The 25,434-nt window shown below is 37.0% G+C and overlaps 4 protein-coding genes and 1 long non-coding RNA gene across 13 annotated transcripts in view; 3 read left to right on the top strand and 2 right to left on the bottom strand.

The window, feature by feature from the left end:
• Positions 1 to 1,525: 1,525 nt before the first annotated feature.
• LOC124218552 (MAPK/MAK/MRK overlapping kinase-like) lies at positions 1,526 to 2,712 on the top strand. Its single transcript, XM_069136515.1, has 5 exons — positions 1,526 to 1,614; positions 1,683 to 1,763; positions 1,896 to 2,016; positions 2,369 to 2,527; positions 2,677 to 2,712. Exons 1-5 carry the CDS (start codon positions 1,526 to 1,528, stop codon positions 2,710 to 2,712), a joined length of 486 nt encoding a protein of 161 aa, XP_068992616.1.
• A 4,202-nt stretch (positions 2,713 to 6,914) lies between these two features.
• LOC124220147 (uncharacterized) overlaps positions 6,915 to 25,434 on the top strand; it is a 149,326-nt gene continuing 130,806 nt past the window's right edge. For all 3 annotated transcript variants that reach the window (XR_011177076.1, XR_011177078.1, XR_011177077.1), the window contains exon 1: positions 6,915 to 7,309. This is a non-coding gene — a long non-coding RNA (uncharacterized lncRNA). The remainder of the gene's footprint in view (positions 7,310 to 25,434) is intronic.
• On the bottom strand, positions 8,094 to 18,355 carry LOC124220137 (uro-adherence factor A-like). Of its 3 annotated transcripts, none has more exons than XM_046628608.2 (9): positions 18,267 to 18,355; positions 16,918 to 17,172; positions 16,527 to 16,716; positions 10,951 to 16,407; positions 10,651 to 10,772; positions 10,069 to 10,326; positions 9,673 to 9,894; positions 9,320 to 9,615; positions 8,094 to 9,221 (listed from the first exon to the last, which is right to left on the bottom strand). In XM_046628608.2, exons 3-9 carry the CDS (start codon positions 16,702 to 16,704, stop codon positions 9,155 to 9,157), a joined length of 6,600 nt encoding a protein of 2,199 aa, XP_046484564.1. In that variant the 5' UTR covers positions 16,705 to 16,716; positions 16,918 to 17,172; positions 18,267 to 18,355; the 3' UTR covers positions 8,094 to 9,154. The 3 variants fall into 3 exon arrangements, with proteins under 3 accessions (XP_046484564.1, XP_046484562.1, XP_046484563.1); XM_046628606.2 differs by lacking the exon at positions 18,267 to 18,355 and adding an exon at positions 18,049 to 18,252; XM_046628607.2 differs by lacking the exon at positions 18,267 to 18,355 and adding an exon at positions 17,731 to 17,889.
• On the top strand, positions 18,548 to 23,103 carry lic (dual specificity mitogen-activated protein kinase kinase lic). Of its 5 annotated transcripts, none has more exons than XM_046628624.2 (7): positions 18,548 to 18,734; positions 19,377 to 19,563; positions 20,093 to 20,258; positions 20,471 to 20,707; positions 20,873 to 21,052; positions 21,226 to 21,443; positions 21,733 to 23,103. In XM_046628624.2, the coding sequence occupies exons 2-7, from the start codon at positions 19,499 to 19,501 to the stop codon at positions 21,875 to 21,877; spliced, it is 1,011 nt and encodes a 336-aa protein (XP_046484580.1). In that variant the 5' UTR covers positions 18,548 to 18,734; positions 19,377 to 19,498; the 3' UTR covers positions 21,878 to 23,103. The 5 variants fall into 5 exon arrangements, with proteins under 5 accessions (XP_046484580.1, XP_046484578.1, XP_046484577.1 ...); XM_046628622.2 differs by having other exon boundaries at positions 18,548 to 18,738; XM_046628621.2 differs by lacking the exon at positions 18,548 to 18,734 and adding an exon at positions 18,747 to 19,064.
• Positions 22,336 to 24,790, bottom strand: LOC124220148 (aquaporin AQPAe.a-like). The gene is made up of 4 exons (XM_069136119.1): positions 24,527 to 24,790; positions 23,925 to 24,117; positions 23,552 to 23,745; positions 22,336 to 23,377 (listed from the first exon to the last, which is right to left on the bottom strand). The coding sequence occupies exons 1-4, from the start codon at positions 24,788 to 24,790 to the stop codon at positions 23,189 to 23,191; spliced, it is 840 nt and encodes a 279-aa protein (XP_068992220.1). The 3' UTR covers positions 22,336 to 23,188.

The following is a 25,434-nucleotide window of genomic DNA, read 5'->3' as shown; positions in this document are numbered from 1 at the left end:
AATCGGAATCACCTGTATAAAATAATCCGTATGCCTGAGTAATTCGCTTTCAAATTATTACTCATTGGGAATTTACGCCCAAAATTAGCAAATAATTCTCATATCGTCTGATCAACGATGATACTTAATCGCTTGCAGATATTCCCTCGGTAATTTGTATTGCTTTTTTCCGACCGAGTCCCAAACTTATGATAAAATGATACCGACATGTCGATTAAAAAAAATCCCTACCTCCACGGGAAACGTTACAGTCAGTGATTATTTGTGTCTATTAAGAAATCTATTAATCTCACTAGTAATTGGCTCTGTAATTTTAAGATTTTCAATCCCAGTAGAAAATAACTCGACGTACGAGACGCGATCCTCTTCGTGTTAATAGAGTTCGTACGATTGTTTATAAAGATGGCGGCCCCTCGATCGTCAAATGTTTACACCGTGACTTCACAGATCCCCCGAAAAATTCGTTAATATGTCGTTTACAGGAATGCCGTCTCAAAAGTAATTAAATTTTATAATGAACGTGTAAATTTGTCGATAAATCTTGAATTCGGGCACAATCTGACGTATATTGGTTAACACATGTTGATCATGAGATGTCAGAAACGCGACGAGAATTTAATTTTCTCCGGTACTATTCTGATTCAGCCATAACTAAATATTCAACAAAAATATTCAGTTGAGCTGAATATAGTCGGCGAACGAACCAATTTTTGAAATGAGTTATTCCGATGGTTCGCTCCATGGGTTCGATTAGTTGTTAGCTTTTAAAACAATAGCGGTATTACAGGACCCTACTACCGTCATCACAGCATGGGTAGTTACCAGATATTTCCACAGATGACGGCGCGTAACAAAAAAATCGTTGCCGAAGAGCCACTTCCGGTGCGCCTCGGACGTCCTCTGAATTCCACCTTGGACAAAAAAAAAAAAAAAACAATCAGACCGTTTCTGAAAATGGTTTCTACCCAGAAGAATGCCCCTCGTCACAATATTAATGACCAATTCATCATCATTAAAAGCATGTAGCGATTCGCACCTGGATCTACAACCTTCATTATCAACGCAGTCGTTATGTCTACAAGCTTTTTAAAAAGTAAATCACGTAATTTGCAATCATTTAACCAATTGTCACGTCACTTTGAAATATCTTTGTCACGCGTCAAGTATAGCTTAAACCACTATCAATTTCATCTTGTCATCCTCTTTTAGCATTTCGCATATTTTTTCGTCGGAATACGCTTTATATTTTTCATTTTCTTTTTCCCTGCACTTACAATGCTTGTCACAACACCATTGCACAACGTGTCCGTCAATTTTGACACTTGCAGAATATAAGGTGCTGCAAAAAATTGGCGAAGGATCATTTTCCGAAGTATTAAAATGTCAGGACCGAGAAACAGGAAGCCTATACGCTGCCAAGCGGTTAAAAAAAATCTATCAAAGGTATATTCTTATCTTTGTATTCCAGTTATTCAACGGGTTATAAATGTTTCTTCTTACCCGTAATTTTTAAATTATCTACAGCATGAGCGAGATTTTGGAGAGTCCAGAGGTGATAGCGATGAGGAAGATCAGTCGTCATCCCAACATTCTTTACATGGTCGAATCGCACTAGTAAGCGGTGACAATAGCAGCAATTAGGGCAATTGGTGGAATAATTTTCATTTTTCTTTACTCCGCAGCGATCCACTTCCTGGAAAAGTCACTCTGATCTTCGAACTGATGGATATGAGCTTGTACGATTTAATGAAGGCAAGAAAAGGGTAACGTGCAAATACATAAATCGATAGAATAACTACGGTGATAAGATATCCTTGTTACCGTGCATTGCATGCCCTGCGATTCAAATTCGTGGTTCTATTCCATCATTAATCGGTATACACGTGTTACCACAGACGTGCCTTGACTGAAGATAGGGTTAAAATCTACTTGTACCAGTTACTGAAAGGTCTTGAACACTTGCACAAGCATGGCATCTTCCATAGAGACATTAAACCGGAGAATATATTATTAAAGGTAATCATTTCCCATAGGAATACTATACTACTGTTATTACTTTTAACAATTGTGTTGTTTGGTTACCCAAACAATTTTAAACTGGTTCAAACATTGGAACGAATTGCTTACAACATAATTATACTATCTGAGCTGTACGTTTTTTGCTTCGTTTTACAAGTAATTTTACAGCTAAAAATCGATGATTATTCATGCTGATCAACCGGAGTGTATAAAACACATCACCTGTTATACCTGTATTACAGAATCATAAGTGATGGGTTATTGTTGATATGATCCTAAATGAGCAATGGTGACAATTTATCAATCAAAAATAGTGACAATTAATCTATGGTTGATTTTTCACGTGCAGGGGGACGTAGTTAAATTGGCAGATCTTGGATCAATAAGAGGCATTTACAGCAGGCCACCTTACACCGAGTACATCTCAACCCGCTGGTATCGTTCTCCGGAATGTTTACTAACAACTGGTTTTTATGGACCAAAAATGGACGTCTGGGCTACCGGCTGCGTATTCTACGAACTTCTCACGTATTATTTTATCCTTATCGTCTATTCGAATATTTGCGAAAGAGTTAGGATAGTAAATTTACAGTGGAATACGTACGTAGATTTTGCGATTTGTACCGTTATTGGTACGCTTTTCGATCCCTGTTTCAGGCTCAAGCCGCTCTTTCCCGGATCCAACGAGGTTGATCAGATTACTAAAATTCACTCTATACTAGGCACACCGCATGCAAGATTAGTAGCTAAATTTCGCAGACAGTAAGTCAAGTTGAATATTACTTTTACCTAGACCAACATCCTAATTATTCTTATTTTATTTGACTTTATCCTTTGCAACGTTCACTGAAAATTGGCCGAGACTTTTCAGTACGTGCTTACGGCATGATTAATATGTTGTTATAAATTTTATACCCCTTAAGCAGTAAGTCAAGAAACTGTGAATACTTCTTTCCTACTAAAGGGGGATCAGGCGTTGCTAATTTATTGCCGCAAGTCACTGACGCTGGTAGAGATATTCTGAAACTTATGCTTGTCTACGATCCTGAGAATAGAAGCAACGTCAAACGATTAATGGAACATCGCTATTTCAATGATCTAAGGCAATACTCGATTCTTGAAAAATTTACGAACAGATTTATTTCAACTTTTCACATATGTTACCCACGAGGAGATTTATACTTTCAGGATTTCAGTATCGAAAGTATATTTCCTATAATAGATAAAAATAGTGAATAATCCTAAGGTTTAATAAATTCGCAGGGAGAACGAATCGCCAAGGATGACAAACTTAATAACACCGTCCAACTCATCGCATGAACAATCCAATTGCCAATGGCGAAACCCGGTTTTGTTAAGTTATATAACGTCAGAACGCCGGCGAAAGCAAAAAGTAAAACATCCCATTTGAGACGGTAGATCATGTCAGTCAGCATTTAATAATTTCCAGCCACCTATATCCTCTCATCAATCGAAACTGGTCCAAATGGCTGACCCCGTAGCAAATTTGAACATCTGCGGGCTCAAAGTGCCCAGAGTTGTCGCATCCAGTCCAAATTACGCGAGACGTACGAGCAACCAGTCGTCGAACAAATCTACTGCAACGAAAATCTCAAAGTCCGACAAAAGTAACGTCGTCGTTGTCGAAGAGACTAAAAAAAAATTGACCAGGGCTTGGGGAACAGCTAATATTTGCCATCGGAAGAGGCAACGTATCGTTAAGATTGGCGAAAGAGCTTCGAAGGTAAAATTCGCATTGCGTTTAATTCGTGAAAAATTATAATAACAGTTCGGTTCTCTTGGACATGACAAATTCATGCATGCATTGATACCTTAATGTACTTATGCTTATTTTACCTGTACAATATTCACAGGGCAGTGCTTCCGATACGTCTGATATTTCGGGTCCTAAGCTCCCAAGTATTAGCAATAGCAGCAAAATGATAATATCCAGAGAGAGTAGCACCAGTCCAGTAGAATTGAGGAATGCTCCCATTAAACGAGGCCCGTCAACGCTAGGAACCCACTACAACTCTCGCGCAGAGAGGAGTTTCGATCAAAGCTATGAGCAGAAACATCACGTTGAGCAGAAGGATGATTATAGAACGAACAGGTATAAGACAAGCATGTATGTTGTTAATTTGCCGTCTAATTTCACTGTAAAAATTGAGTCTGCGGGTACTGTAATGCAATTAAATTTAGAGTGATCGGCAATATCTTTTCTTTCAGCTTCTTGCCGATGATAATTACGCAAAAGCCGGAGATGCTCGTCCATCGAGGATCTGGCGGTGCTTCTGGGATGGCGCAAATTTGCGATTCTAACATACTGTGCGGTAATCGTCGCCAGAAAACAAGACTCGCAACAATCACTGAGCGGGCTACGCCCGCAGATTTTACGACCGGAAAAATGACGCCGTTTATTAAATCTCCCATTGCCAAAAGTCCAGCTAAGAAAATTCCTAAACACGAATCAAAATCGCTCAGTCCAACTCCGAGCAGTGTCATTCCTTCTAAGAAAATACGACCAAGCCCGAAAAAATTATATGAAAAGCGCAACAAATTTGGAAACATTAAATAATACTTGCCGTATACGTATACAATCGGTAAGTATCTAGGGATTGCGATTTTTAAGTATTTTAGACCAGAGCGAATTCAGCTTGAGTAAAGACAATTCTAAACACTGCTCTGAAATGAATTATTTGTGATTCAAAATCTTCAAAAATTCCCAGTTGATTGATCGTTCGCATGATTACAGTGGATTTAATCTGTATTCGGAATTTTTCAGTGATACATAAACTTTATAAGGGCAATACAAAATGCATAAGTTATAGCAATTCAGTTATCAATAATGGTTTCGAAAGAGAAGAAAAATAATTGAAATTAACGAGTTGCATGTATCGCAACGAACAATCATCGTGACATTAAAGACGATATTTTGATTATCAAACGAGTATATATTTATTGATTCGTTCCGCAAAAACAAGATGAGATAATCATGTTCATTATTATTTGACAACCAAGGAACTAAAAAAAGCGTTTTCGTAATTCAACTGCCTATACCTAATTTGTGCGTACAAAACTAGCGCGATACGAGACTTTCCAAATGATATCGAGCACTCGTCGAAGGTATTTGGGCGACCAAGGGCGTGGATATAATTTTATTGCCTCCTAAAAAACATTGCATCGAATGCGTTTAAGGGGATGCTACAGTTGATTTCGATGTAGACGTATATATATATTAGAATATCTAATTCCACGAATCTCTAACGCTAAAAAGTGGTTAACAGACCAATTTCACGTGCAAGTCTAAAGAAAAACATTTCGCTTTTACGCAAAAATAAAAGAAAAACGCTATGAAAACTACGAATTTATTAACGTGATTTCATATATTCCATGCCATTTCTTTAATTTTTGCATCAAATGAAAATATATTGAAATGTTTTTGTTCAGAATTATATGTAGAATTGAGCAGTTGTGCCCTCTTTCGAGTTTGAGATACCTGTGCGGACTTAAGACATTTGAAGATACGTATGTCAACATCTAAATCTATTATAGCATCCCCTTAACCTTCGGCGAAGAAATTCGCAGTAGTATATTCTGTATTTGATGATTCTTCAATTCTCGATTCTAGTTCATGTCTAATCGGACACCGGCGCCAGATTCACTCGTGAGAAACAAAAGACGAGCGTTGTTTCCCAGAATGCTTCGCAGAGACTGTTCTCTCGAAAGCGTTAATCGAATAATACTGCCGGTATTTCGATCAGTGTATTCGCGTTTTCCGAGCAGTTATGTTCGTATCGAATTCGTCGCTCCCACGGTGTGTAAAGTGCGAGTTCGCTTTCAACGTAACTTTTTTACAAACATATAGTGCAGGGAAAAGAATCGCAATAAATGTTTTAATCCTTCAACACCGCGAGACGTGAGTGGACATTCTACATGCGATAGGTAAAATGCATGTTTTTGTTTTGCAGGTACGCCCGTCGCATTGTGAAGTTATTTCAATGAAAATAATCATTTGAATAGAAATGAAACTAGTAATTAGGTTGATCGGCATGTTATCATTTGACTATATTGGTGTCTAACCGGGACCGGCGCTAAATTCACTCGTAAGAAACAAAAGACGAGCGTTGTTTCCCAGAATGCTTCGCAGAGACTGTTCTCTCGAAAGCGTTAATCGAATAATACTGCCGGTATTTCGATCAGTGTATTCGCGTTTTCCGAGCAGTTATGTTCGTATCGAATTCGTCGCTCCCACGGTGTGTAAAGAGCGAGTTCGCTTTCAACGTAACTTTTTTACAAACATATAGTGCAGGGAAAAGAATCGCAATAAATGTTTTAATCCTTCAACACCGCGAGACGTGAGTGGACATTCTACATGCGATAGGTAAAATGCATGTTTTTGTTTTGCAGGTACGCCCGTCGCATTGTGAAGTTATTTCAATGAAAATAATCATTTGAATAGAAATGAAACTAGTAATTAGGTTGATCGGCATGTTATCATTTGACTATATTGGTGTCTAACCGGGACCGGCGCTAAATTCACTCGTAAGAAACAAAAGACGAGCGTTGTTTCCCAGAATGCTTCGCAGAGACTGTTCTCTCGAAAGCGTTAATCGAATAATACTGCCGGTATTTCGATCAGTGTATTCGCGTTTTCCGAGCAGTTATGTTCGTATCGAATTCGTCGCTCCTACGGTGTGTAAAGTGCGAGTTCGCTTTCAACGTAACTTTTTTACAAACATATAGTGCAGTGAAAAGAATCGCAATAAATGAATTAATCCTTCAACACCGCGAGACGTGAGTGGACATTCTACATGCGATAGGTAAGATGCATGTTTTTGTTTTGCAGGTACGCCCGTCGCATTGTGAAGTTATTCCAATGAAAATAATCATTTGAATAGAAATGAAACTAGTAATTAGGTTGATCGGCATGTTATCATTTGACTATATTGGTGTCTAACCGGGGACCGGCGCTAAATTCACTCGTAAGAAACAAAAGACAAACTTTGTTTCCCAGAATGCTTCGCAAAGACTGTTCTCCCGAAAGCGTTAATCGAATAATACTGCCGGTGTTCCGATCAGTGTAATCGCGTTTTCCGAGCAGTTATGTTCGTGTCGAATTCATCGCTCCTACGTTGTGTAAAGTGCAGGTGTGCAAGTGATAGTTACTTTTGAGAGTTCGATTTCAACGTGACTTATTTACAAGTATATAGTGCAGTGAAAAGGATCACAATGAATGAATTTATCCTTCAACACAGCCAGACGTGAGCTGACATTCTACGTGCGATAGGTAAGTCTGACATGCATGTTTTTGTTTTGTATGTACGCCCGTCGCGTCGCATTGTGAAATTATTACAATGAAAATAATCATTTGAATAGAAATACAACTAGTAATTAGGTTGATCGGCATGTTATCATTTGACTATATCTCCCGATCACGGCAACAGATTTCAAAATTGATGAACTTGTTGAACGTTGCATCTATCAGATGGTACAGACTACGCGTATAAACATGAATTTCAATGAGGTTGTAGTTTGTAACTTCGTAATTTCACAATTTTCTGATTGCTTAACCGTAAAATTCAGTAAGCCGTAACAAATTAAAATATATCTCATATTTCAAAAACGTGAACCTTCAAAGTCATTGTAAAGTTGCAAATTAGTGATTTTTTCTCTTCACAGTTTCGTGCATTTCAAGCGTCAGTGTCACATAATACGCATTAATTTGAACCCCTCCGTGGTGAACCGTGATGTTTACCACTTTTTCTTTTGCCGTATTGTGTGAAATAATTTATGGACGGCTCCCGTGCGTGAATCCTTGTATGTAAGCGAAAAGTTATAATAAAAATGGACGAATATTTGTATTTTCAACAATGCGATACTGGGTACTTTTTCATCAAATTCTTACAAGTTTATAATCGCGGATTTTGAGCATAAACTCGATACCCTCTGATACTGAATACATCGATTAGCACGGTATGACTTTTTTCGTACGACACATACTTTCAATGTTTAATTCGTGACGACATTGCTAGACGGGGGTAGGTATAATGCAAAAAGGACAGGCTACAAAGTACGGTTTTTTGTTTATTTTTTCTTTTCTTTTCGTCAAGTCGATACAAACCAAGGTATACATTTGTGGAAATTTAAATATAAGAATTTAAAAGAATAATTACACACAATTATTGTGTACAAAGTAAAAACCAAAAATATAATATATCATTAATGCATAACTAGTTATAATGTTGAACTTATTATAAAAGTATACCACGGAAATAATACTAACAATGATAATAATAATGATAATGGTAATAACAACACAACAACAATAATAATTGTAATATTATTGACGCTAAAAAACAATAATTATATTTGTCAATTCAATACATTTACAGTGTCGCATATTTGTTTGTATGTTTATTACCATTGAAGCTGAAGCTAGACGCTATAGTTAGTAGTGTTAACGTTTAATAAAATAAGGCAGTGTAGGCCAACAATGAAGATTTTGTCTGATCTCACAGCAATCTTTTAAAAGAAGTTCAACACAGTTAGCACATAACTTCAGCTTCAACTATACGTAATAGTTATACTATAAACTGATTTAAAATATACAGTATAAAAGTATCATCAGCTTTTACACACCAGTTATTTTGTCACATTCACTTTCTTCTTTTTAGTGGTTTTTTCTCCAACAATTTGATATATGTATATATATATATAATCCATATTAAATATACATATATCAAAATACACACACACACATATATATATATATATATATATATATATATATATATAAGTGTTTCCATTTCAGACATTATTTTGCGAGGCAATTTTCGATTCTTAACATCATTACTATTGTATCCATTTATTGCTAATCAATTAGTCTTCAAGGTAAAAAAAAAAAAAATTAAAATTTTTTTTGGCGATTTGTACATTCTTGCATACCTTTCGAAAAATGTATTGAATTACCTAGAAATTCTTCCATTGGATATTCAAGATCATTCAGTGTCGTTTTTCTTCAAATTCTGCATCATTCTTGTTTGGTCGATTTGTCAACGCGTCAATTGTTGTATAGTGCAATAACACAATTTATTTACGTATATCTCTCTGATTGAGATGTGTGCGTAAGTACTCAGCCCATCGTGATATTCCGTCTGTGAATGACTACCTTTAGACATCCGGGATTCTCCTCCATAAACCTTATAGAAAAAGTGAAAGAAAGAAATCGTGATATCAAATTGGAAATTTCCCAGTTTGTAAATCATTTTTGTAATAATACACGTAGGATTTTTCTCACCGAATATTTTTAGATGCGAGCTTTTTAGAAACTGCGGGTTTAATCCTGCTTAATCCTTTAGTACTGCGAATCCCTCGTCCGGTAATTATATACAAATTCATCGATTTTTTATTACCCTCACTGAGCTTTGATAATTGATGTTCTAAAAATACATCCAGTGCGTGCAAAGCCTCAGCCACGTACAGGTAATGCAAATCTAATGTGTTTTCAGTATTCATCATGTAGTCCTGAGCTGTTACAAAAGCACTTGCCGCCGTCCAATTGGCATATTCCATTTTTTTCGAGTGCAATTTTGCCTGGGGATAACCAAAATCTATAGTTACAATAAAAGTGATAAATAGAAACAATCTTACCATTTGAGAATAATACCCGGCAACTTCTCGATTGCCTTTTCTGAACGCTTCCGTAGCTTTGTTGAAATTCTCGTTGCGGAGGGAAAGTTGTCGCTGAGCCTCCTTACGCGATTCTTGAGCTTCTTCCATCGCAGCCTCATATGTGAGCGTTGCAAAGTTTGAATTATCCGGTTTGCTTGAATGCGAATTGATAGTGCCAGTAGCGGATGCTTGTGAATTTTTCTAAAAACAAATATTTATCAACAATTCTTGATGACCAAAATTTTTTCGTTTATTCTTCAAATTAACTTGTGACAAATAGATAAATTGTGAAACATTTCTTTGCCAATGAGTAAAACCAAAATAGTATGTTATATATTTTTGAGAGCTTTAAGTAAGAAAAAAAAAAAGTTGTACCTCTACTTCGTTTGTCTCGATGGATTCTTTTCTCACTCTGTCTATGAGGCTTCTTTGCTTTTTAAGCGTATGATTGCGGTTCGAAAGTAGCCCTGTACTTGCTTCCAGGACCTCGACAGTTTCTTTGTAATCGCCATTATGAGCATTTAAGATTTCGTCAAGGGTTTCGGGATCATGGTCAGTGAACATTTCGTGGAGCATTTGTCTAGTCAATCGTGACGCCATGTCGTTAGGTGTTTCGAGTTTGACTTGCTTTTTCTGAAAGGAGAGGTGGTTTTTCATGAGGCTGAAGTTAGTAACGGTAGAACAACGATGCATGTTTGGTAAAAATTGTTTTTTCGCAGCTCTAGGCTTGTGCGGAATTCAATAAACCGTAATAAAGCACAACATGCTCTTATTTTGAAGACTCAACGCCTTCAAAGTCACTATAAAATTGCAAAGCAATATTTTTATCACAATGATTCGTTGTGTTAACTTTACTAATTTCAATCTTGTGATTTTTAAATTATTTTCCAATCGCAAAAAACAACAGTTAGTGCTTTGTGGTTTGAAAATCAACTATATCACAAATTTTATTATTACCAAATCGTTATTGTATATGGCCAGAGCCATTTCCATGTCCATTATTTGTGACAAATTCGGCACTACAGGTTCCGTCAAAAGACGGGCTTCCTCTTGCTCCAACGATCTCGCGTATTCAGCATCTAAAACCAAGTTGATTCATTTTAGATAATGTTTAAAAAGGGGTGCAATAAAAATAGGACTTCAAATTTTTTTATTAATATTTCACCATTTTATGACGTCTCACAAAATTTTTAAAAAGCAGATTCGCTCTCTTTTTGTAATTTCTGGGTAAATTAATGCATCTAATGGTTACTGTACCTTTTTCAATCATTCTGTCGAGATGTTCTTGTTGAGCATTGAGCTGTCGTTCCATACTTTCGATCCAAAGCGCGTGTAACTGCTGTGCCATGGATTTTTTAATTTGAATAACAGGGAAAAGACCATCAGCGAATTGGAATTCAGGGTTTCCAAACTCATTTTCTAACGTTTTGATGAAATCGTGACCTAAATTCAACTCCATCATTTCTTCCGGCTCTATATCATCTTCGGTGAAGTCGTCAGTGCTCTCAGATGTCTCTAGCGATAGGGTTTCCTCAACGCAATCATCAGTCTCTGATATCAACAATGGTAAAGTACCTGGCACGTCCTTAATCTGTGGGTGGGCGTCTTTATTCTCCTCAATTGTGATGTCAGGCTCACCATTTTTCCATCTTTTGACTCGTAATATATGAGGATTATAGCAGGCTTCGTTGATTACCATCTTTTCTTCAATCTGTCTCTTTAGTTCCAATTGTTCTTTCGACACTGTATGTTTGTCCTTTTTCTTCCTGGGGCTAAAATTTGGGTGCTGAACTTTAGCATTGCCTTCATTAGACTCTGAGCTACTTGACTGCTGTTTTATTTTGTCCAGTCTTTCCTTGTGTGGCGTAGAATTTTGGCTCTCCGAATCCCCAGCTTCAGAACTACCTGCAGAAGGTGTCGCCTGCCTATCCAGCACGATTTTGGGGGATTCAATTTTAGTGTACTTGGTAACGTCTTCAGGCACTCCGTCCAGAAGAACATCCACCGCCCAATCGAAATCACAATTGCAAAGGTTCTTGTAAATCTCCGTGATATCCTCATGAGGCACGTTTGGAAACATATCTAAAAGCTTCTCCACGTTCATTATTGTTTCAACCTCTGTTTTGAATTCTAGGCTTTCCTCGCCACTCAGAACGTCGACCACAGAAGTCATTGAACTTTTATCCAACATTAGTTTCAACGGGGGTTTCTCCTCAACAACTATAGACGTGCTATTATTTATTGATCTGCTTGTCGCGCTCATAATTCTGTATTCCGATGTACCCCCGACATATAAAACATTGAAGTCATAACTACTCGTGTTTGTAGAAGAATCCGACTTCATCACATTGTCAGATTTTTTCACTGTTTCTCTTACTGGACTAATGTGTTCTACGGGAAATGGGGACTCTTTCCATGTTACTTGGTTCAGATTATCAACAATTTCGATGGTTTTATTCTCACTCTCAGTCTTATCTCCATCTCCACCCAGGTTTTGTTTGGTACTAGCTTTTACTTCATCAAGATTTTCAACTTGTTTCACATCGATTAAATCCTCTGGGTCTGATGCCATCAGCAATTCGCAGCATTCTTCGTAACATTCACAGCATTCTTCTGTTGAGGAATCATCCAAATTATTGTAAGGGTGGATCGAGGATTCAAAATTATTTTCACTTTCTTCTTTACTTTCAAGCAGTGCCGAATTCTCGTTTTTACATTCCAAACTATTTTCTGTAGGAGTACCAGGAGATAGGTCTTCAAATTCATTGTCACTAGTTAATTTTAAATCATGACTTTTGCTTAGAGATTCTCTTTCCGTACTTATAAATTCGCTGACATTATCTTCGGGGACTTTTACAGTTTCTTTCGTAGAAATTTCCGCACTTATGATCAAATTCGAGGGTTCAATTTCACTAGACTTAGATTCGTTGTCATGAGAATCAGTTCCACAGATATATGCGACTTCTTTCTTACAGATCACTTCACTAATTGCCTCGTTCGAGGTTTCGCAATCTGAACCAGTCATCTTTAAATCGGAAATACTTTCCAGAAGCCCTTCGACTTTCTGAGTCTGATCAATATCACTCAGATTTGGTATGATTAACTTATCGATACTTTCTGCAAGACTTTTGTTCTTCTCTTCTTTACTTTGATCTTCGTCATCCTTTTGCTTTAATGCCACAAGTTCTTCCATGTCAGACTCATCAATTGTTTGAGACTTTTCAGCCGTGATTTCTGCATTACTCGTTTCATCCTCATTGATTGCAAAAGCGTCGTTTGCATCTATGGATGAATAAGCACAGCTATTTTTAGTCTGATTCTGAATTAGCGATTTTGAATCACTTACAGAACCTGGGTTTTCAGTAGAACCTTTATTTTCAACAGCCAATTTGTTTGTTAATGTATCCTTAACTACAAGCTTTGAGTTTGCATCATTTTCAGTGTTATCAAACATGACAGGCGTTGACAACCGACATATACCTTTATCAGAGTCAGTCGATGGAACAAGAGTGCTATTTAGATTTAAATCAGATAATTTGGAACTCAAATCATCGCCTACTATAGTGGCAGATATTCCAGTTAGCACAAATTCTTGTTCAGTTTTTTGGGAATCGTTTTCATTAGGGGCGATAACGCTGGGTTCTCTGTGAGACATTTCGTTTTCAAAAGCATCTGTTTCCGATAGAGAATTATCGTTAGTTTGATGCTTGTACTTCATCATACTTTCCTCATTTCTTACAGTGTCCTCGACTCGTCTGGTATAACTATTGAAACCCAGCAGGGAATTTTTTATCCCAGTGAATATCGACCCGATCAATCCCTGGCCCTCAGAGCTCGATTCTGGTTCGGTGTCAACAAGTTCTGCATTAAAGTCAGTATCTAAGGAGTTCACTTGGTGTTTAACATCTATTTCCGGCTCCTCGGCGTCCATTTTTTTCATTATGTTTGTGATTGTCACTTCCGGATCTTCGGGAATTGATGTATCATCCCCAAATGTTTCAATTAAGCTTGCAGATTTTCTCCACTCAGCCTCGGCCTCCTCAGTATAAATTTCTGTTATAATAACTCCTGTCGGGTAATCGTTATCTGTCTTGGCTTCCTTTTCAATGTTTGAACCAACTTCTTTCTCAATATCTTCGAATTGTGGTTGCTTCTTTTTCTGTGTTTTACAATGTTCATAATTAGTAGTGCTGTGTATCTGTTTGCCGTTTACAAGTAAAGTGAAATCCCAGCATTGCGAGAGAATATTTTCTGTATTCTCTTGATTACATTCATCTACAGCATTTTTTCTCGCTGTTTCATATTCTATCGTAGTAACACTCCCCTTTCTCTCCGATCCAATAGCTCCCAGGCTCTGATGCTGAAGGTTACTCGAAGTTTTTCTTGAGTTAAAATCATCGGTCTTTGAAGGTGAGTCATCGCTTTGCATCGTTTCTGACAGAGAATTACCCTTGTCTTTACTAACCGAAGGCGAGGAATTATTGCTTAAAGGAACTTCACATTCACGGTCATTCATGACATCTTCGCTGAGTAAGTCAAGCACTTTGTTGTTACCGGTAGGGCTATTGCTATCTTCTCGCTGGTCAGGGACATTGTCTTCATCCATTTCATCACTAGAATCCGTTTCTATGCAATAATCGACGAGAGACTTATTGAGAGTATCATTTTCAGACATTAGAGCATTTGACACAATATTCTCCAAGGTATCCTTGCTGTTTTGTGGCCCACGAGAATTAGCAGAGGGTTTCATGTTCTTATCATTGTCGCTGAGTAGGTGATCCAATTGATCCGTGTTTGGCATGGTGAACACGTCATCGCTGTTGTAGGCTTGAGCTCTTTTTCGCCTCCTATTTCTTTTCGCAGATTTTTGATTCTCGTTTTTCTGCTGTTCCTGGCTGTTGCTCATCGAACTCAAGGGTGGAAACTTTCTATATTGCGGGGGAATATTATCTGGCGAATAACGAAGGGAAAATTGTTCTATAAGCTTTGGTCCCGTGATGTTTCTTTCATATTTTTCTATCATGTGTCTTATAGCATCCTTCAACACCCCGTGAGTATTTCTTTTAGCCAATTCGTTCACGTTATTAGCCCACGGTGTATTTGGCTCGAGAACTTCGATAATGTATCCATTTTGAACCCCCATTACAACGTACGGTTGCATTTCCCACGACTGAGTATTTGTGTTGCTGATAATAACTGGACTGACGCCATCTCTCATTGCCTTGAAAGCTCTTTTTTGCGCATGGCTGTGCGCTTCGGACAATTTCGAACGGACAAACTGATATGTGCCTCTTCCTAACATTACAAAGTAATCATCAGCGCTGAACACGAATTGATTCGGTTCCCCACCTACGGAGGACCTGACAATGTTCGTTGCTAGATGTGATTTACCACTTCCAGGTAGCCCCCTTGTAATGATTAAAACTTTGTGGCCTTCAATGATTGAGGATATTATATTTTGCAATGTATTGTCGTAGGTATTGTGTTGCGGAGAATCAGGCGGAGACGGCGTGTTGCTTACAGATATGTCGGAGCGAGTATTTTTTGGCTGTATTTCAGTAGGGCTAGATATAAATTGACACACATTAGTCGACATGAGGGACGGTATCTGCATAGGATAGTCCATTCTTTCTTCCTCTATGACAACATCTGCATCATCGTCCGAGCTGTTTTCCAATCCAGGAAGACGGTATTGAACTTTCAGTCCACAGAGCGATTCTGTTTCTCCTTTGTACAGGTTCGATTTACCACTTCCCGTTTTATTCTTTATCTCATCATCATAGTTTGAGCCGAATTGCTCAACTTGCTGCTGATGCTGATCCATTTGTGATTCTTGGAAGTCATCTTCGTAATCCGTTGACTTATACTCTGCGGAAGTAAAGTGCATCGATGTGTAGGGAAATCCTTTTACGTTTGGCTCTCCAGATTGCGATTTTGAACCCCCCTTAGTGTTCAAGTTCTTTGTATCTTTTGATTTTGGGCTTTGGGCAGAGCCGGGATGATCAGGGTTAAAATTCTGATGTTGCTGGTGCTGCTGAAGTGCAGACGACTGTTGATTTTGTGTCTTATTATTTTTCGGTATGGTTCCTTTGTTGCCGATTTTATCTGGCAAATCGCGTGAGAATTGAAGTTTGCTTCCGAACAGATTATCAAATTGATTGTTAGTTTCTTTGGTTTTCTTTTGACCTATGTTACTCGTATTACCCCAGAGTTGATTCATCGTAGAATTTATTTGAGCAGACGGGGATTCGCTTTCGATGTCGCTGCAATAGTAAACTTTGGAAAAATCAGCTTTTCCAGTTGTCTGATTTCCAGATGACCAGGCTTGGCCAAACTGTTGGAGTTTTAGAGGCGGTACTTTCATACTCTCCTGAGAATAGCTGAGATTAGACACGTTCTCGTTAACCGTGGAAACAAACCCTTTATTTGCCAAATCTTTCTTGAGCAGTTCGAACTTCCGAAATTCTTCCTGTTGACGCAGCAATTCTTTATCATTCAAGTTAAGGAAGCCAGTAGTAATATCGTTCTGAATGTTTGATTTATGCATCGTTTTATCCGGATCATCATTTCTCATCCTTTTCTCGCTGTTGGAACTCATTCCCATTGAATTTGACATTGGACGACTGCTTTGTTCGCTAACGTTTTGACTGCCACGATTGGAAGGAACTTCAGCGTTTTCTGACAGCATGATCAGGGCGTTGATTGATGGTTGTACTGTCGAAAAGTAAAAATGAACCAGAATCAGTAATGTTCAGAATTATAATTATATTAAAATAGGAGTGTTAGGAATTTTGTAATATTTCATGCAATTAATATTTTCATTCAAAACTTACGTTTCCATTTACAATTCAGGACAACAGACAATATTACATCTTGCTCCAAGATACTGCCAAACATTTCTTTCACTTGATCAAGTACCTGCTGCTTCTGTTCTTTGACAATTTTTTTACCATCGTTAGACCATCTCGGCTGCGGTGGAACCGAGGGTGTCCGTTGATTATTCGACGCCATTATTATTGCCCTCTGCAATGTATCGTCAGTTGTTAGTCATTATTATTTTATTAAACGTAATTAAAATAACCGATCAAGTTGTAGGCGAAGATGAAAATTATATACATATTGTTTTGAAATAGGTATTAAAAAATTGTAGACTTTTTTAGCATAAATCCATGAAAAGCGAGTATAAGAAAATAAAGACACTGATTTGTTTTTGAAGTGTCAAACCTGTTATTGCCTATTATTTTTCAGCGATGTTCAATGCCAAAATAACAATAACGATAACGATGCTACAAATTGGTGATCTATTGCAGTATCGTTAAATAACGAAAAATTCTTCAATTCTTTTGACTCTCATCGATATTCTTTCTGTTGCTCTTATTTTTGCCATGGGTTATAAGAAGAGTACATCTCGTGTTACACCGTAATTTTAACACGTCTCTTTGCTTGATCGCACGACATTATGAACCTTGATTACTGCATCTGGAATATAAACATTAAAATTAAGATAATTAAAACGATATTGTACAACAATAATGAAGATAAAAAATCTATGGTTTTATCAAAAACATAAACTGTCATTCTTAATTGCGGAAAGGGAAATACATTTTATGATTGTTGTAATTGTGGTTGAGAGGCACGAAGCAGGAAATATTTGCGCAACAACTACAATTGATAACGACACGTCATTATGCGTAAGCATCCATGCTATTTTCGATTTGGTACAGCGATTTTGAAAATTATCTCACAACAGGCAATGTTGCAATTATTTTGCATTACAGATAATATTGTCAGAAATTAAGGTTTGAAAATATTGAGAAAATAGCTGTTGCGTGGATAATTTATTACTCTGCCGATGAAATTTCTGCTATCACTGCTGATGTTATTTTCATTACATGACTTGAATGGATTGAATATTGAATTTTGTAATATTTTTATAATTTCTACACTTTGGGAACGCGAAAAAGATAAAGAGAAGATTATCTATTATTGATAAACGCGATCAGAACTCGTCTATGACGAAAATAAATCTCCTGGTACTTAGGCGTCGATGGTTTTTCCAATTTAACGATGACGGTGGGTTCATTGGTCAGACATAACTAATAATGGCATAACTTTCAACTGCATAGTTTTGTCAGAGTGCGGTGAACGACGTTGTTAGCACGCCAAGTTTGTTGCGCATCCACAACTACGATGCACATATCGGTTATTGTTTGGGTTTGGCGTACCGCCACATGTGATACACGTACATAAATATGGCCATGAAAATTATTTTGACGAATGCTCGTCGAATATTTGAGGTGTGACGAAGACATGACGCGTAACCGCGAGTTATATTATACATGGTTAGGCACTTACGAAATATCGGTAATAACCGTATTATTCAACTGTCAAAAATTCACCCCAGTTTTTTGGGGTTTACAGATAAACAGATGATCACTTATTGACGAGCTTGAATTCGCAACTATACGGAACGATATTTTGTGGAGCGTTCAACACACAATGAACACTGGCGATAACAAATTCATGTATATATCCCCGGGCCCCTGAGTGTATATATAGCTGTCCAAACTCACCAACACCACGTAAGAATAGCGTGTGTTGACTATCCCTTACTTTGGCCACATTGCTGTCGTTACAAACGACCTGAAGGTGGCTGGTCAAAAATATTATTCGGTGCGTTCCGAAACTAGGTGGCAGCGCTAAAAACTCCCTAGGACAGAGGCAGAGCAAGTGACGAACTTGCCAAAGCAAAAGAGATGGAAGATTTTTCACAGCACTGGGAGTTCATTTCAGAACGCACCCTATCGGAACCCGTCTCTCGATCGCGCGTGGTTTTCACAAAATACCAGGAAAAAGTCTTGTTCCACAACGGTCTGACAGTCGTTACATATTTATTATACATATTATCGAAACTTACGATCGCAACTCGTCTGTCGATCACAGTATTGCCAACATTATAGTTCGGATCTAATCTGGTGGTTATTAAATTCTGCAAATATAAAAATATTTACGTAAAGTTTACTATCAGGTTTCCGTTACATGTATGTAAGTTACATGCTGAGAGTTTTAACCGTAATCTCGATTGCTATGTGATTAATCTTCGGAGATTATTTTTCAAATATTTTCTATGGATAGACGATTTTTTTCCCGTTTATGTTCATTGTGATTTATTTTAATGCAGAGTTGTTTCGCTTTTTTTTTCTCATATTGGCCGAAAAATTTACATATCCCTAGTTACGACAAACACACTCTTGAGTTCGTTATTCCGTGTTGGTAAATTTTTGTGACCAAATTCAATCCATAGTTTAAGTTGATTAAAAACTTCATATATGGGCAAGAAAACTTTGGAATTTACTTATTATTTATATGAGGTAAAGATGACGATTTATCTTACTGTATTTATTAATTCGCTATTCCCAAATAACTCGCGGATGTGTTACGGAATGCTACCGAACATTACGTCCCCACCGTATTTTCTACACATAGCTTTTTCTTTTTCCAAACAGAATCAATTTGCATCTTTTTATATAACCTAAGTCGGTACGTTTTGCTTTTACGAAAACATTCGCTAGTCGTATAGTGAAATCACTAAAGTGTTGTTTTCAATACAACAGGGCTGTTTTTTCTCTCCCATCGATTCTTCAACCGTCAAATCACGACAACGTATGTCAATTTATTTTCAGATCGATTAAGCATGAGCAGAACAAGTATTGAGATTTAATACCCCCACCAAAAAAAAAGGAACAGAACAAGTAAACAAAACCCAGCTATCGTTGCAGTCTATTGATCGATAAAGATCAACATCATGGCTTCACGTAAGGGGAAAAGAAATTTGAGAATTACAATGTCAGAGGAGGCAGCGGTTCCGTTGTAAGTTTGTCATCTCTCATCATGCTTACAGTAATCGTATTCGTTCCTGACCGAAAATCATTTATTTTGTTTAATGTATTAACAATTGTTGTCGGATTGACGACGAACACTTGCCAGTTTGTTCACTTTGAACATATTTCACCAAAACTTCGTAATTTATTATCTAACCATTGTTTTTCATAAATTGAGTCAACTGTTATTTTCTTTAGTCAGGTATCTGTATGGCGTTGAAGATCTTCCAATGTAGGAATCTTTTTTATTAACTCAAATGAAACAGTCCATAGTTCTAAATGTATCATCAGTTAAACACAACATCTTTGATATCTGGTGTCGTAGTTCATAATATTTTTTCTAAAACATTGACTTGCGGTAATTACCTACTTTCGTTTCTGAATCGATCGACTCTTCTTTGGTCTGCTTGGGTGCCTACAGCCCTGCTGTTATTCTTAATTGCATACTGTTCTGCTATTGGTATTGGGGATGAATTTATTGACCCTAGTATGCAGATATTTTATATTTTTTCTACAAGAACTCCCCCGAGAAACTTGGATAAACGAACGACCATAACTATTGGTGAAAAAACGTTCAATGTCGAAGCTGACGATCTCGAAGTCTTGTGCGTTCTTGGACGCGGAGCATACGGTGTTGTGGAGAAGATGAAGCATAAACAAAGTGGTACAATAATGGCTGTTAAGGTAACTGATGTGAAATAGTTAGCTGGTCGCATTTTTTTCCAATTGAATGATATCCATTCGTTTCCTTGCCATTGACACTCCTCATTAGATTGTCACTTGTCGCACAGTCCAAAGTGAGTCGACCGCTCAATGCCTCGTCCTTTTCATTCTGATCCCAAATACGTAGGAAAGGTCGATTGTCAGAAGTTTCACCATTTGTTTATTCAATGTAGAGAATAACAGCGACGGTCAATACACAAGAACAAAAAAGATTGCTGATGGACCTTGACGTTTCTATGCGAAGTTCGGCCTGTCCGTACACAGTACAGTTTTACGGTGCTTTATTTAGGGAAGGTGATGTTTGGATATGTATGGAAGTAATGGACATGAGTTTAGACAAGTTTTATATAAACGTTTACGAACATGGGCGATCAATTCCCGAAGATATACTTGGAAAAATAGCTTTCGCTGTAAGTATTATTCTTACGCTAATTTGTGCATTTTATTGATGTTTTAACGATAATCCGCATATTGCGGAAAATTTCTTGTCGGGATCAATCAACTTGATTCGTCGTTTCCACATTGATATGTATGACTACTAGGAAATTTGAAAGCATTTTCTTTCCATCTTCTAGGTAGTTAGCGCACTTCACTATCTTTACTCACAGCTACGCGTTATACACAGGGATGTAAAGCCGAGTAATATATTGATAAATCAGAAAGGAGAGGTGAAGATCTGTGATTTTGGGATATCAGGTTATCTCGTAGATTCGGTAGCAAAAACCATAGATGCTGGCTGCAAACCGTATATGGCGGTACGTATTTCTTCTCCCCTTCTTTGTCGTCTTTTCTCAATTTTTTACTGTAAGCCCTGTTCCAGGGCCTCTAAGTAAAAGATATAAGAACGTTATTATGTAAAAAGTTATTGCGCACACAATTTAACGCCGAAAGAGTAAGAAGAAGGAGTAGATTTACTTATTTTTTATAGCCAGAAAGGATAGACCCAACAGGTAATCCTTCGCAGTATGACATACGCTCAGACGTTTGGTCGCTAGGAATATCCCTCGTTGAACTGGCGATGGGAAAATTTCCTTATGCCTCGTGGGGTACTCCGTTTGAACAACTAAAGCAGGTTGTTAAAGATGACGCCCCAAAATTGCCTCCTGGTAAATTTTCTTCAGACTTTGAGGAATTTATAAACAAGTGGTAAGCGTGTTTCTCGAGGATGGTTTAGAAAAAAAGAACATCCACTTTGTAACTCTGCATGTAAAAATTATCAGGACATTCAGAAGAGACATTCAACGTTTTTTGAGGGAAAGGAACTACAGTTTATGAAAAAAAAAAAAAAATCAACATCTATGTTGCCATTACTTTGGGAAAATTAATTCTCAAACTCTCGAATGTTTTCTTTGTTGGCTCCCGATGATTGTTTGCGACAGAGTTTTGTGGAAACAAGATGTGAAACAAATTTGGAAAATTATTTTTCTACTTCCAGCCTAATGAAGGACTACACTGCCCGGCCTAATTATAATCAATTATTGGAATTTAGTTTCTTAAAAGTACACGCTGCTAAGGATACAGATGTAGCAGCTTTCGTTGGTGAAATTTTGAGATTGACAGATTCAGAAAGACCTGTTTAATAGACGTAAAGACCGTTGCGTTCATCATTCACTTTTTCACAAAAATCAATATCCGAATCACAGGTGTATCTTATTATACATATTGGATTGTTAATAAGTTGGATAGCTCATTGTACTCTATGAATTTCACGTTAATTATTTCTTCTTTTTTCTTTCTCTCACTTTTTTTCAGTGTGTGTTCGTTTTGTGTATTAGGTAGATATACATATGCATCAGTAATCAAATTTATCAGTTTGCAGTAATGACATTAATTAAAACGTCTTCGATATATTTAGAATTATAGATACACACTTATGTAGTGTTGTATATATATATTATTATTATTTTTTTTTCTCGCATAATCACGATTATAGAATCAAACGCGGTTTTTGTACATAGATGAAACATTGCTTCCAGTAATTATTTATAATAGCGACAAAATGGTTTTTATCACATCATGAATAAAGTTTTTCGATATCTTCATTGAGAATGAAATAATTTTCATTCACTTTCATCAAATATTCTAATCCATTAATTAATTCAAAAATTAATAACGGCACTAAATTAAATTCTTAACAGAGATTATTGGTTTCTATTTTGGAAACTTTACTACATCAAAATATATGACGCGAGTAAAGTGGTGCCAAGAGCGCTAATGCGCTAATTGTCAAGTTTTTTAAAGTTTTTCGGTACGCTTCTTTTTTAACGTTTCTCCTTAAACGAAGTGATACGCGGAATTGTTATCAGATTTAATGTTAGACCATAAAATGAACAATTACTTGCAAAAGGTGTAGGTTGAATTTAACTTTTAGCTTCTTTGAACAGTTATGTTTTTCTTTTTTTTTCCTTCAGCTGTAATAAATTTTTTTCTCGTATTAGTAAATCATAATTTATCCATGCAACACTTTATTCGTGTCAAATTTTGTCCGTTTTTTATGGAATAATGTAATAATATGTTGAATTTTTCATCCGATTGAAATCAAAGTATATAAATTGAACTGAATGCCCGCAAAACAAGCTAAACAGATTTTGTCTAATGACAAGTGAACATTTTTTTTTTTTTATACATGTAGTATGTAAATTAGATTTACGTCAATTGTACATAAAAATTTGGGAAATTACATATAGAACCTGAATATACATAAAAACACATGTATATTAATTATAAAATGAGAAGTGCATTAACAATCGGTGCAATAAAAATCCATGGATTGAATAAAACTTTGCAATACAGTTATTTACACATATCCATGTAGTTGTTTTTTTTTCTCAACTGGTATTATCAACGCATTATTTCTATCCCTATAATCAAATTGAATGGCTCTAAAACTTTCACAGTTTCTTTTCTTCCCCTCTTCTTTCTTTCGATCCTTTTTCTCCCGATTTTGCTACCTCATCGTTGGGTTTATCCATTACGTCTTCTTCTTCCAATTCTTCCCCCTCTTCAATTGCTGACTTGAATATGCATTTGTATAAAAAAGCGGCTACCACCGAACCGAGAGTCGGTCCCAACCAGTAGACCTTTAAGTGAAAAAATTATCTGTTTCAAGAAAGTTCATTTTTTGCATTTGAATCTGACTTTTATCCTTGAAATTTGAAAGAGAAAACAGGGGGTGGCTGAATTTTGACAAATTATACGATACTTTGGTATAATCTTGCTTGAAACTAGATTGCGCGCAATTTTTTTTCATTTACCCAATGATCGTTCCAGTGTCTGGCAAACAGAGCTGGTGCAAAACTTCTTGCCGGATTAAATGATCCGCCGGTGTTTGAGCCAAAAGCGGTGATACCGGCTATAAAAATCGATCCAATCGCGAAAGGTGCGAATAAACGAACACTCGAGTTACTCGTCCGCATTGTCAGGAGAATAGTCAACATCAGCATGAATGCTGTAAGAAAACATATTCCTGTGAACTAGCGACGTGCGGGGAGAAGTTTCCACTATTACAAAGCAGTATTGTTACAGTTTGCCATTTTAGTTTCTTGTGGGTTGAACAATTCATTTTACAAATTCATCGACAATTGCACTGTTGCGTTCATAGAGGAATTTTATTCTTGGTTGTCTTACTGACTAGCGTTTCGATGAGCAAAGCTTGCGTGGCTGTAATGTACTCGCTGGGAGCTGTGTATCCGAGTGTATAATTTCTGTAGAAAAATTTCCGCTCTCTGTCGAAGGGAGTTACGCATAATAGCAACAAAACTCCAAGACAGCAACCAAATAGATGCATCACAATGTAAAGCGCACCTCGCAGCACCTTTGTCTAGAAATATTTATGAATAATGGTTTATTGAACTCGGTAATGATGAAGTAAATATTTTTCTTGGACATGAAGCGAACCTGTGTTACCTATTATATTTTTTTTTCGTGACAGATGCGTCTGTAAATATAATCGTTCTGAGGAGGGACCCCACCTCTGCCGAAACGTAACCAATTTTTTGGTGTTGTTACTGACATTCATTTCGAAGAAAAATATTTACTTCAGAAATATTTATATCAAGTTCTAAAATTTCTTTGTCAAAATTTCGGCTTGATTCGGGTTGAAAACCATGTTTTTAACGACTATTGAGAAGGTCTGATACAACTTCTGGTTGGATTTTCAAACCTGCGCAACTTGGGCTCAAACATTTTTACGTTTAGTCAATACCGTCGGTTCAGTTGTATGATTTTACCTCATTAATGATCATTAGTCCTGCAGTAATGGCAGGGTTGAAGTGAGCATCCGACATGTCGGCGAACATGAATGTGCAAACTGTGTACATTAAGCCGAAAGTTAGAGCGACACTAAACATATAAAACGGTGCTTCGGGATCAAATTTCATAGAGCTTCCACAGCCAAAAAAGCATATCGCAGTACATCCGATGAATTCGCCCAGCATGGCGTAAATTAGGCTTGCATCCAGCTCACTTAATCCTAGGCAATCGATGTCTGCCATTTTTACGTCTAGTTTATTTTTCTTTGAATGCCTACAGGTTTTACTTCACAAAAAATTCCAGTCAGATGTTTCAGATTCAGGAGTAAGTCATGTGTTACTGCGGTTTGCTCATTTATATTGGATCAAAGAATTACACAACTTTATTCCTCCTTACTTTCCACAATTATTCAGATTTAAACTTTTGCTGCGTAAAAAATATTTTCAACGCCGAGATCATCAGATCATTACGATGTTCCAAAACTGTTTAAATAGTTTGGTACGTAAAAAATCATTTAAATCGAACAAATGGAAAAAGAAAGAGACAGGTGATTGTTTAAAAATCGTATATTCTATCGAGTAAGGATTATAAATTTTATCGTTTCTTTTCTGTCATTCTCGTTGCTTATTATATTTAAACCTGGGATCAGCCAGAGCGTGGTATCCAAAGGGAGTACATGATAAGGATTGTTCATCAAAAAAGAGAATGTTTGACTTGCGTTGTGTGAAAAGACATAAATGGGAAACACGATCGTCCACTGCTACAAAGCGATGCTCCAAGGAGCGCCCCGTACACCAAAGACATCCATACAAGAATACCAACTATTACTGCGAATGCTATTACGTGTCCACGTTTACGAATTCGGTTCCATACAGTATTGGCGGCT

This window comes from Neodiprion pinetum, chromosome 5 (assembly GCF_021155775.2).
Source record: "Neodiprion pinetum isolate iyNeoPine1 chromosome 5, iyNeoPine1.2, whole genome shotgun sequence".
Classification (NCBI taxonomy): Eukaryota; Metazoa; Arthropoda; class Insecta; order Hymenoptera; family Diprionidae; genus Neodiprion; species Neodiprion pinetum.
The sequence above is the reverse complement of the archived record's forward strand: the minus strand, read 5'-3'. Positions and strand labels throughout refer to the sequence as shown.

Bases quoted from the DNA above. Each gene is read 5' to 3' on its own strand.
- LOC124218552 (XM_069136515.1), top strand. From the start codon at position 1,526: ATGAGCGAGATTTTGGAGAGTCCAGAGGTGATAGCGATGAGGAAGATC. The intron at 1,615-1,682 runs GTAAGCGGTGAC...TTTACTCCGCAG, and splicing joins TACATGGTCGAATCGCACTA to CGATCCACTTCCTGGAAAAG. The intron at 2,528-2,676 runs GTATTCTACGAA...TCCCTGTTTCAG, and splicing joins ACGTCTGGGCTACCGGCTGC to GCTCAAGCCGCTCTTTCCCG.
- LOC124220137 (XM_046628608.2), bottom strand. From the start codon at position 16,704: ATGGCGTCGAATAATCAACGGACACCCTCGGTTCCACCGCAGCCGAGA. The intron at 10,327-10,650 runs GTAATAATAAAA...CTCTCCTTTCAG, and splicing joins CCATATACAATAACGATTTG to AAAAAGCAAGTCAAACTCGA. The intron at 9,895-10,068 runs GTACAACTTTTT...ATTTGTTTTTAG, and splicing joins TCGAGACAAACGAAGTAGAG to AAAAATTCACAAGCATCCGC.
- lic (XM_046628624.2), top strand. From the start codon at position 19,499: ATGGCTTCACGTAAGGGGAAAAGAAATTTGAGAATTACAATGTCAGAG. The intron at 20,259-20,470 runs GTAACTGATGTG...TATTCAATGTAG, and splicing joins GTACAATAATGGCTGTTAAG to AGAATAACAGCGACGGTCAA. The intron at 21,444-21,732 runs GTAAGCGTGTTT...TTCTACTTCCAG, and splicing joins GAGGAATTTATAAACAAGTG to CCTAATGAAGGACTACACTG.
- LOC124220148 (XM_069136119.1), bottom strand. From the start codon at position 24,790: ATGGCAGACATCGATTGCCTAGGATTAAGTGAGCTGGATGCAAGCCTA. The intron at 24,118-24,526 runs GTAAAATCATAC...AAATATTTCTAG, and splicing joins GACTAATGATCATTAATGAG to ACAAAGGTGCTGCGAGGTGC. The intron at 23,746-23,924 runs GTAAGACAACCA...GTTTTCTTACAG, and splicing joins GCTCATCGAAACGCTAGTCA to CATTCATGCTGATGTTGACT.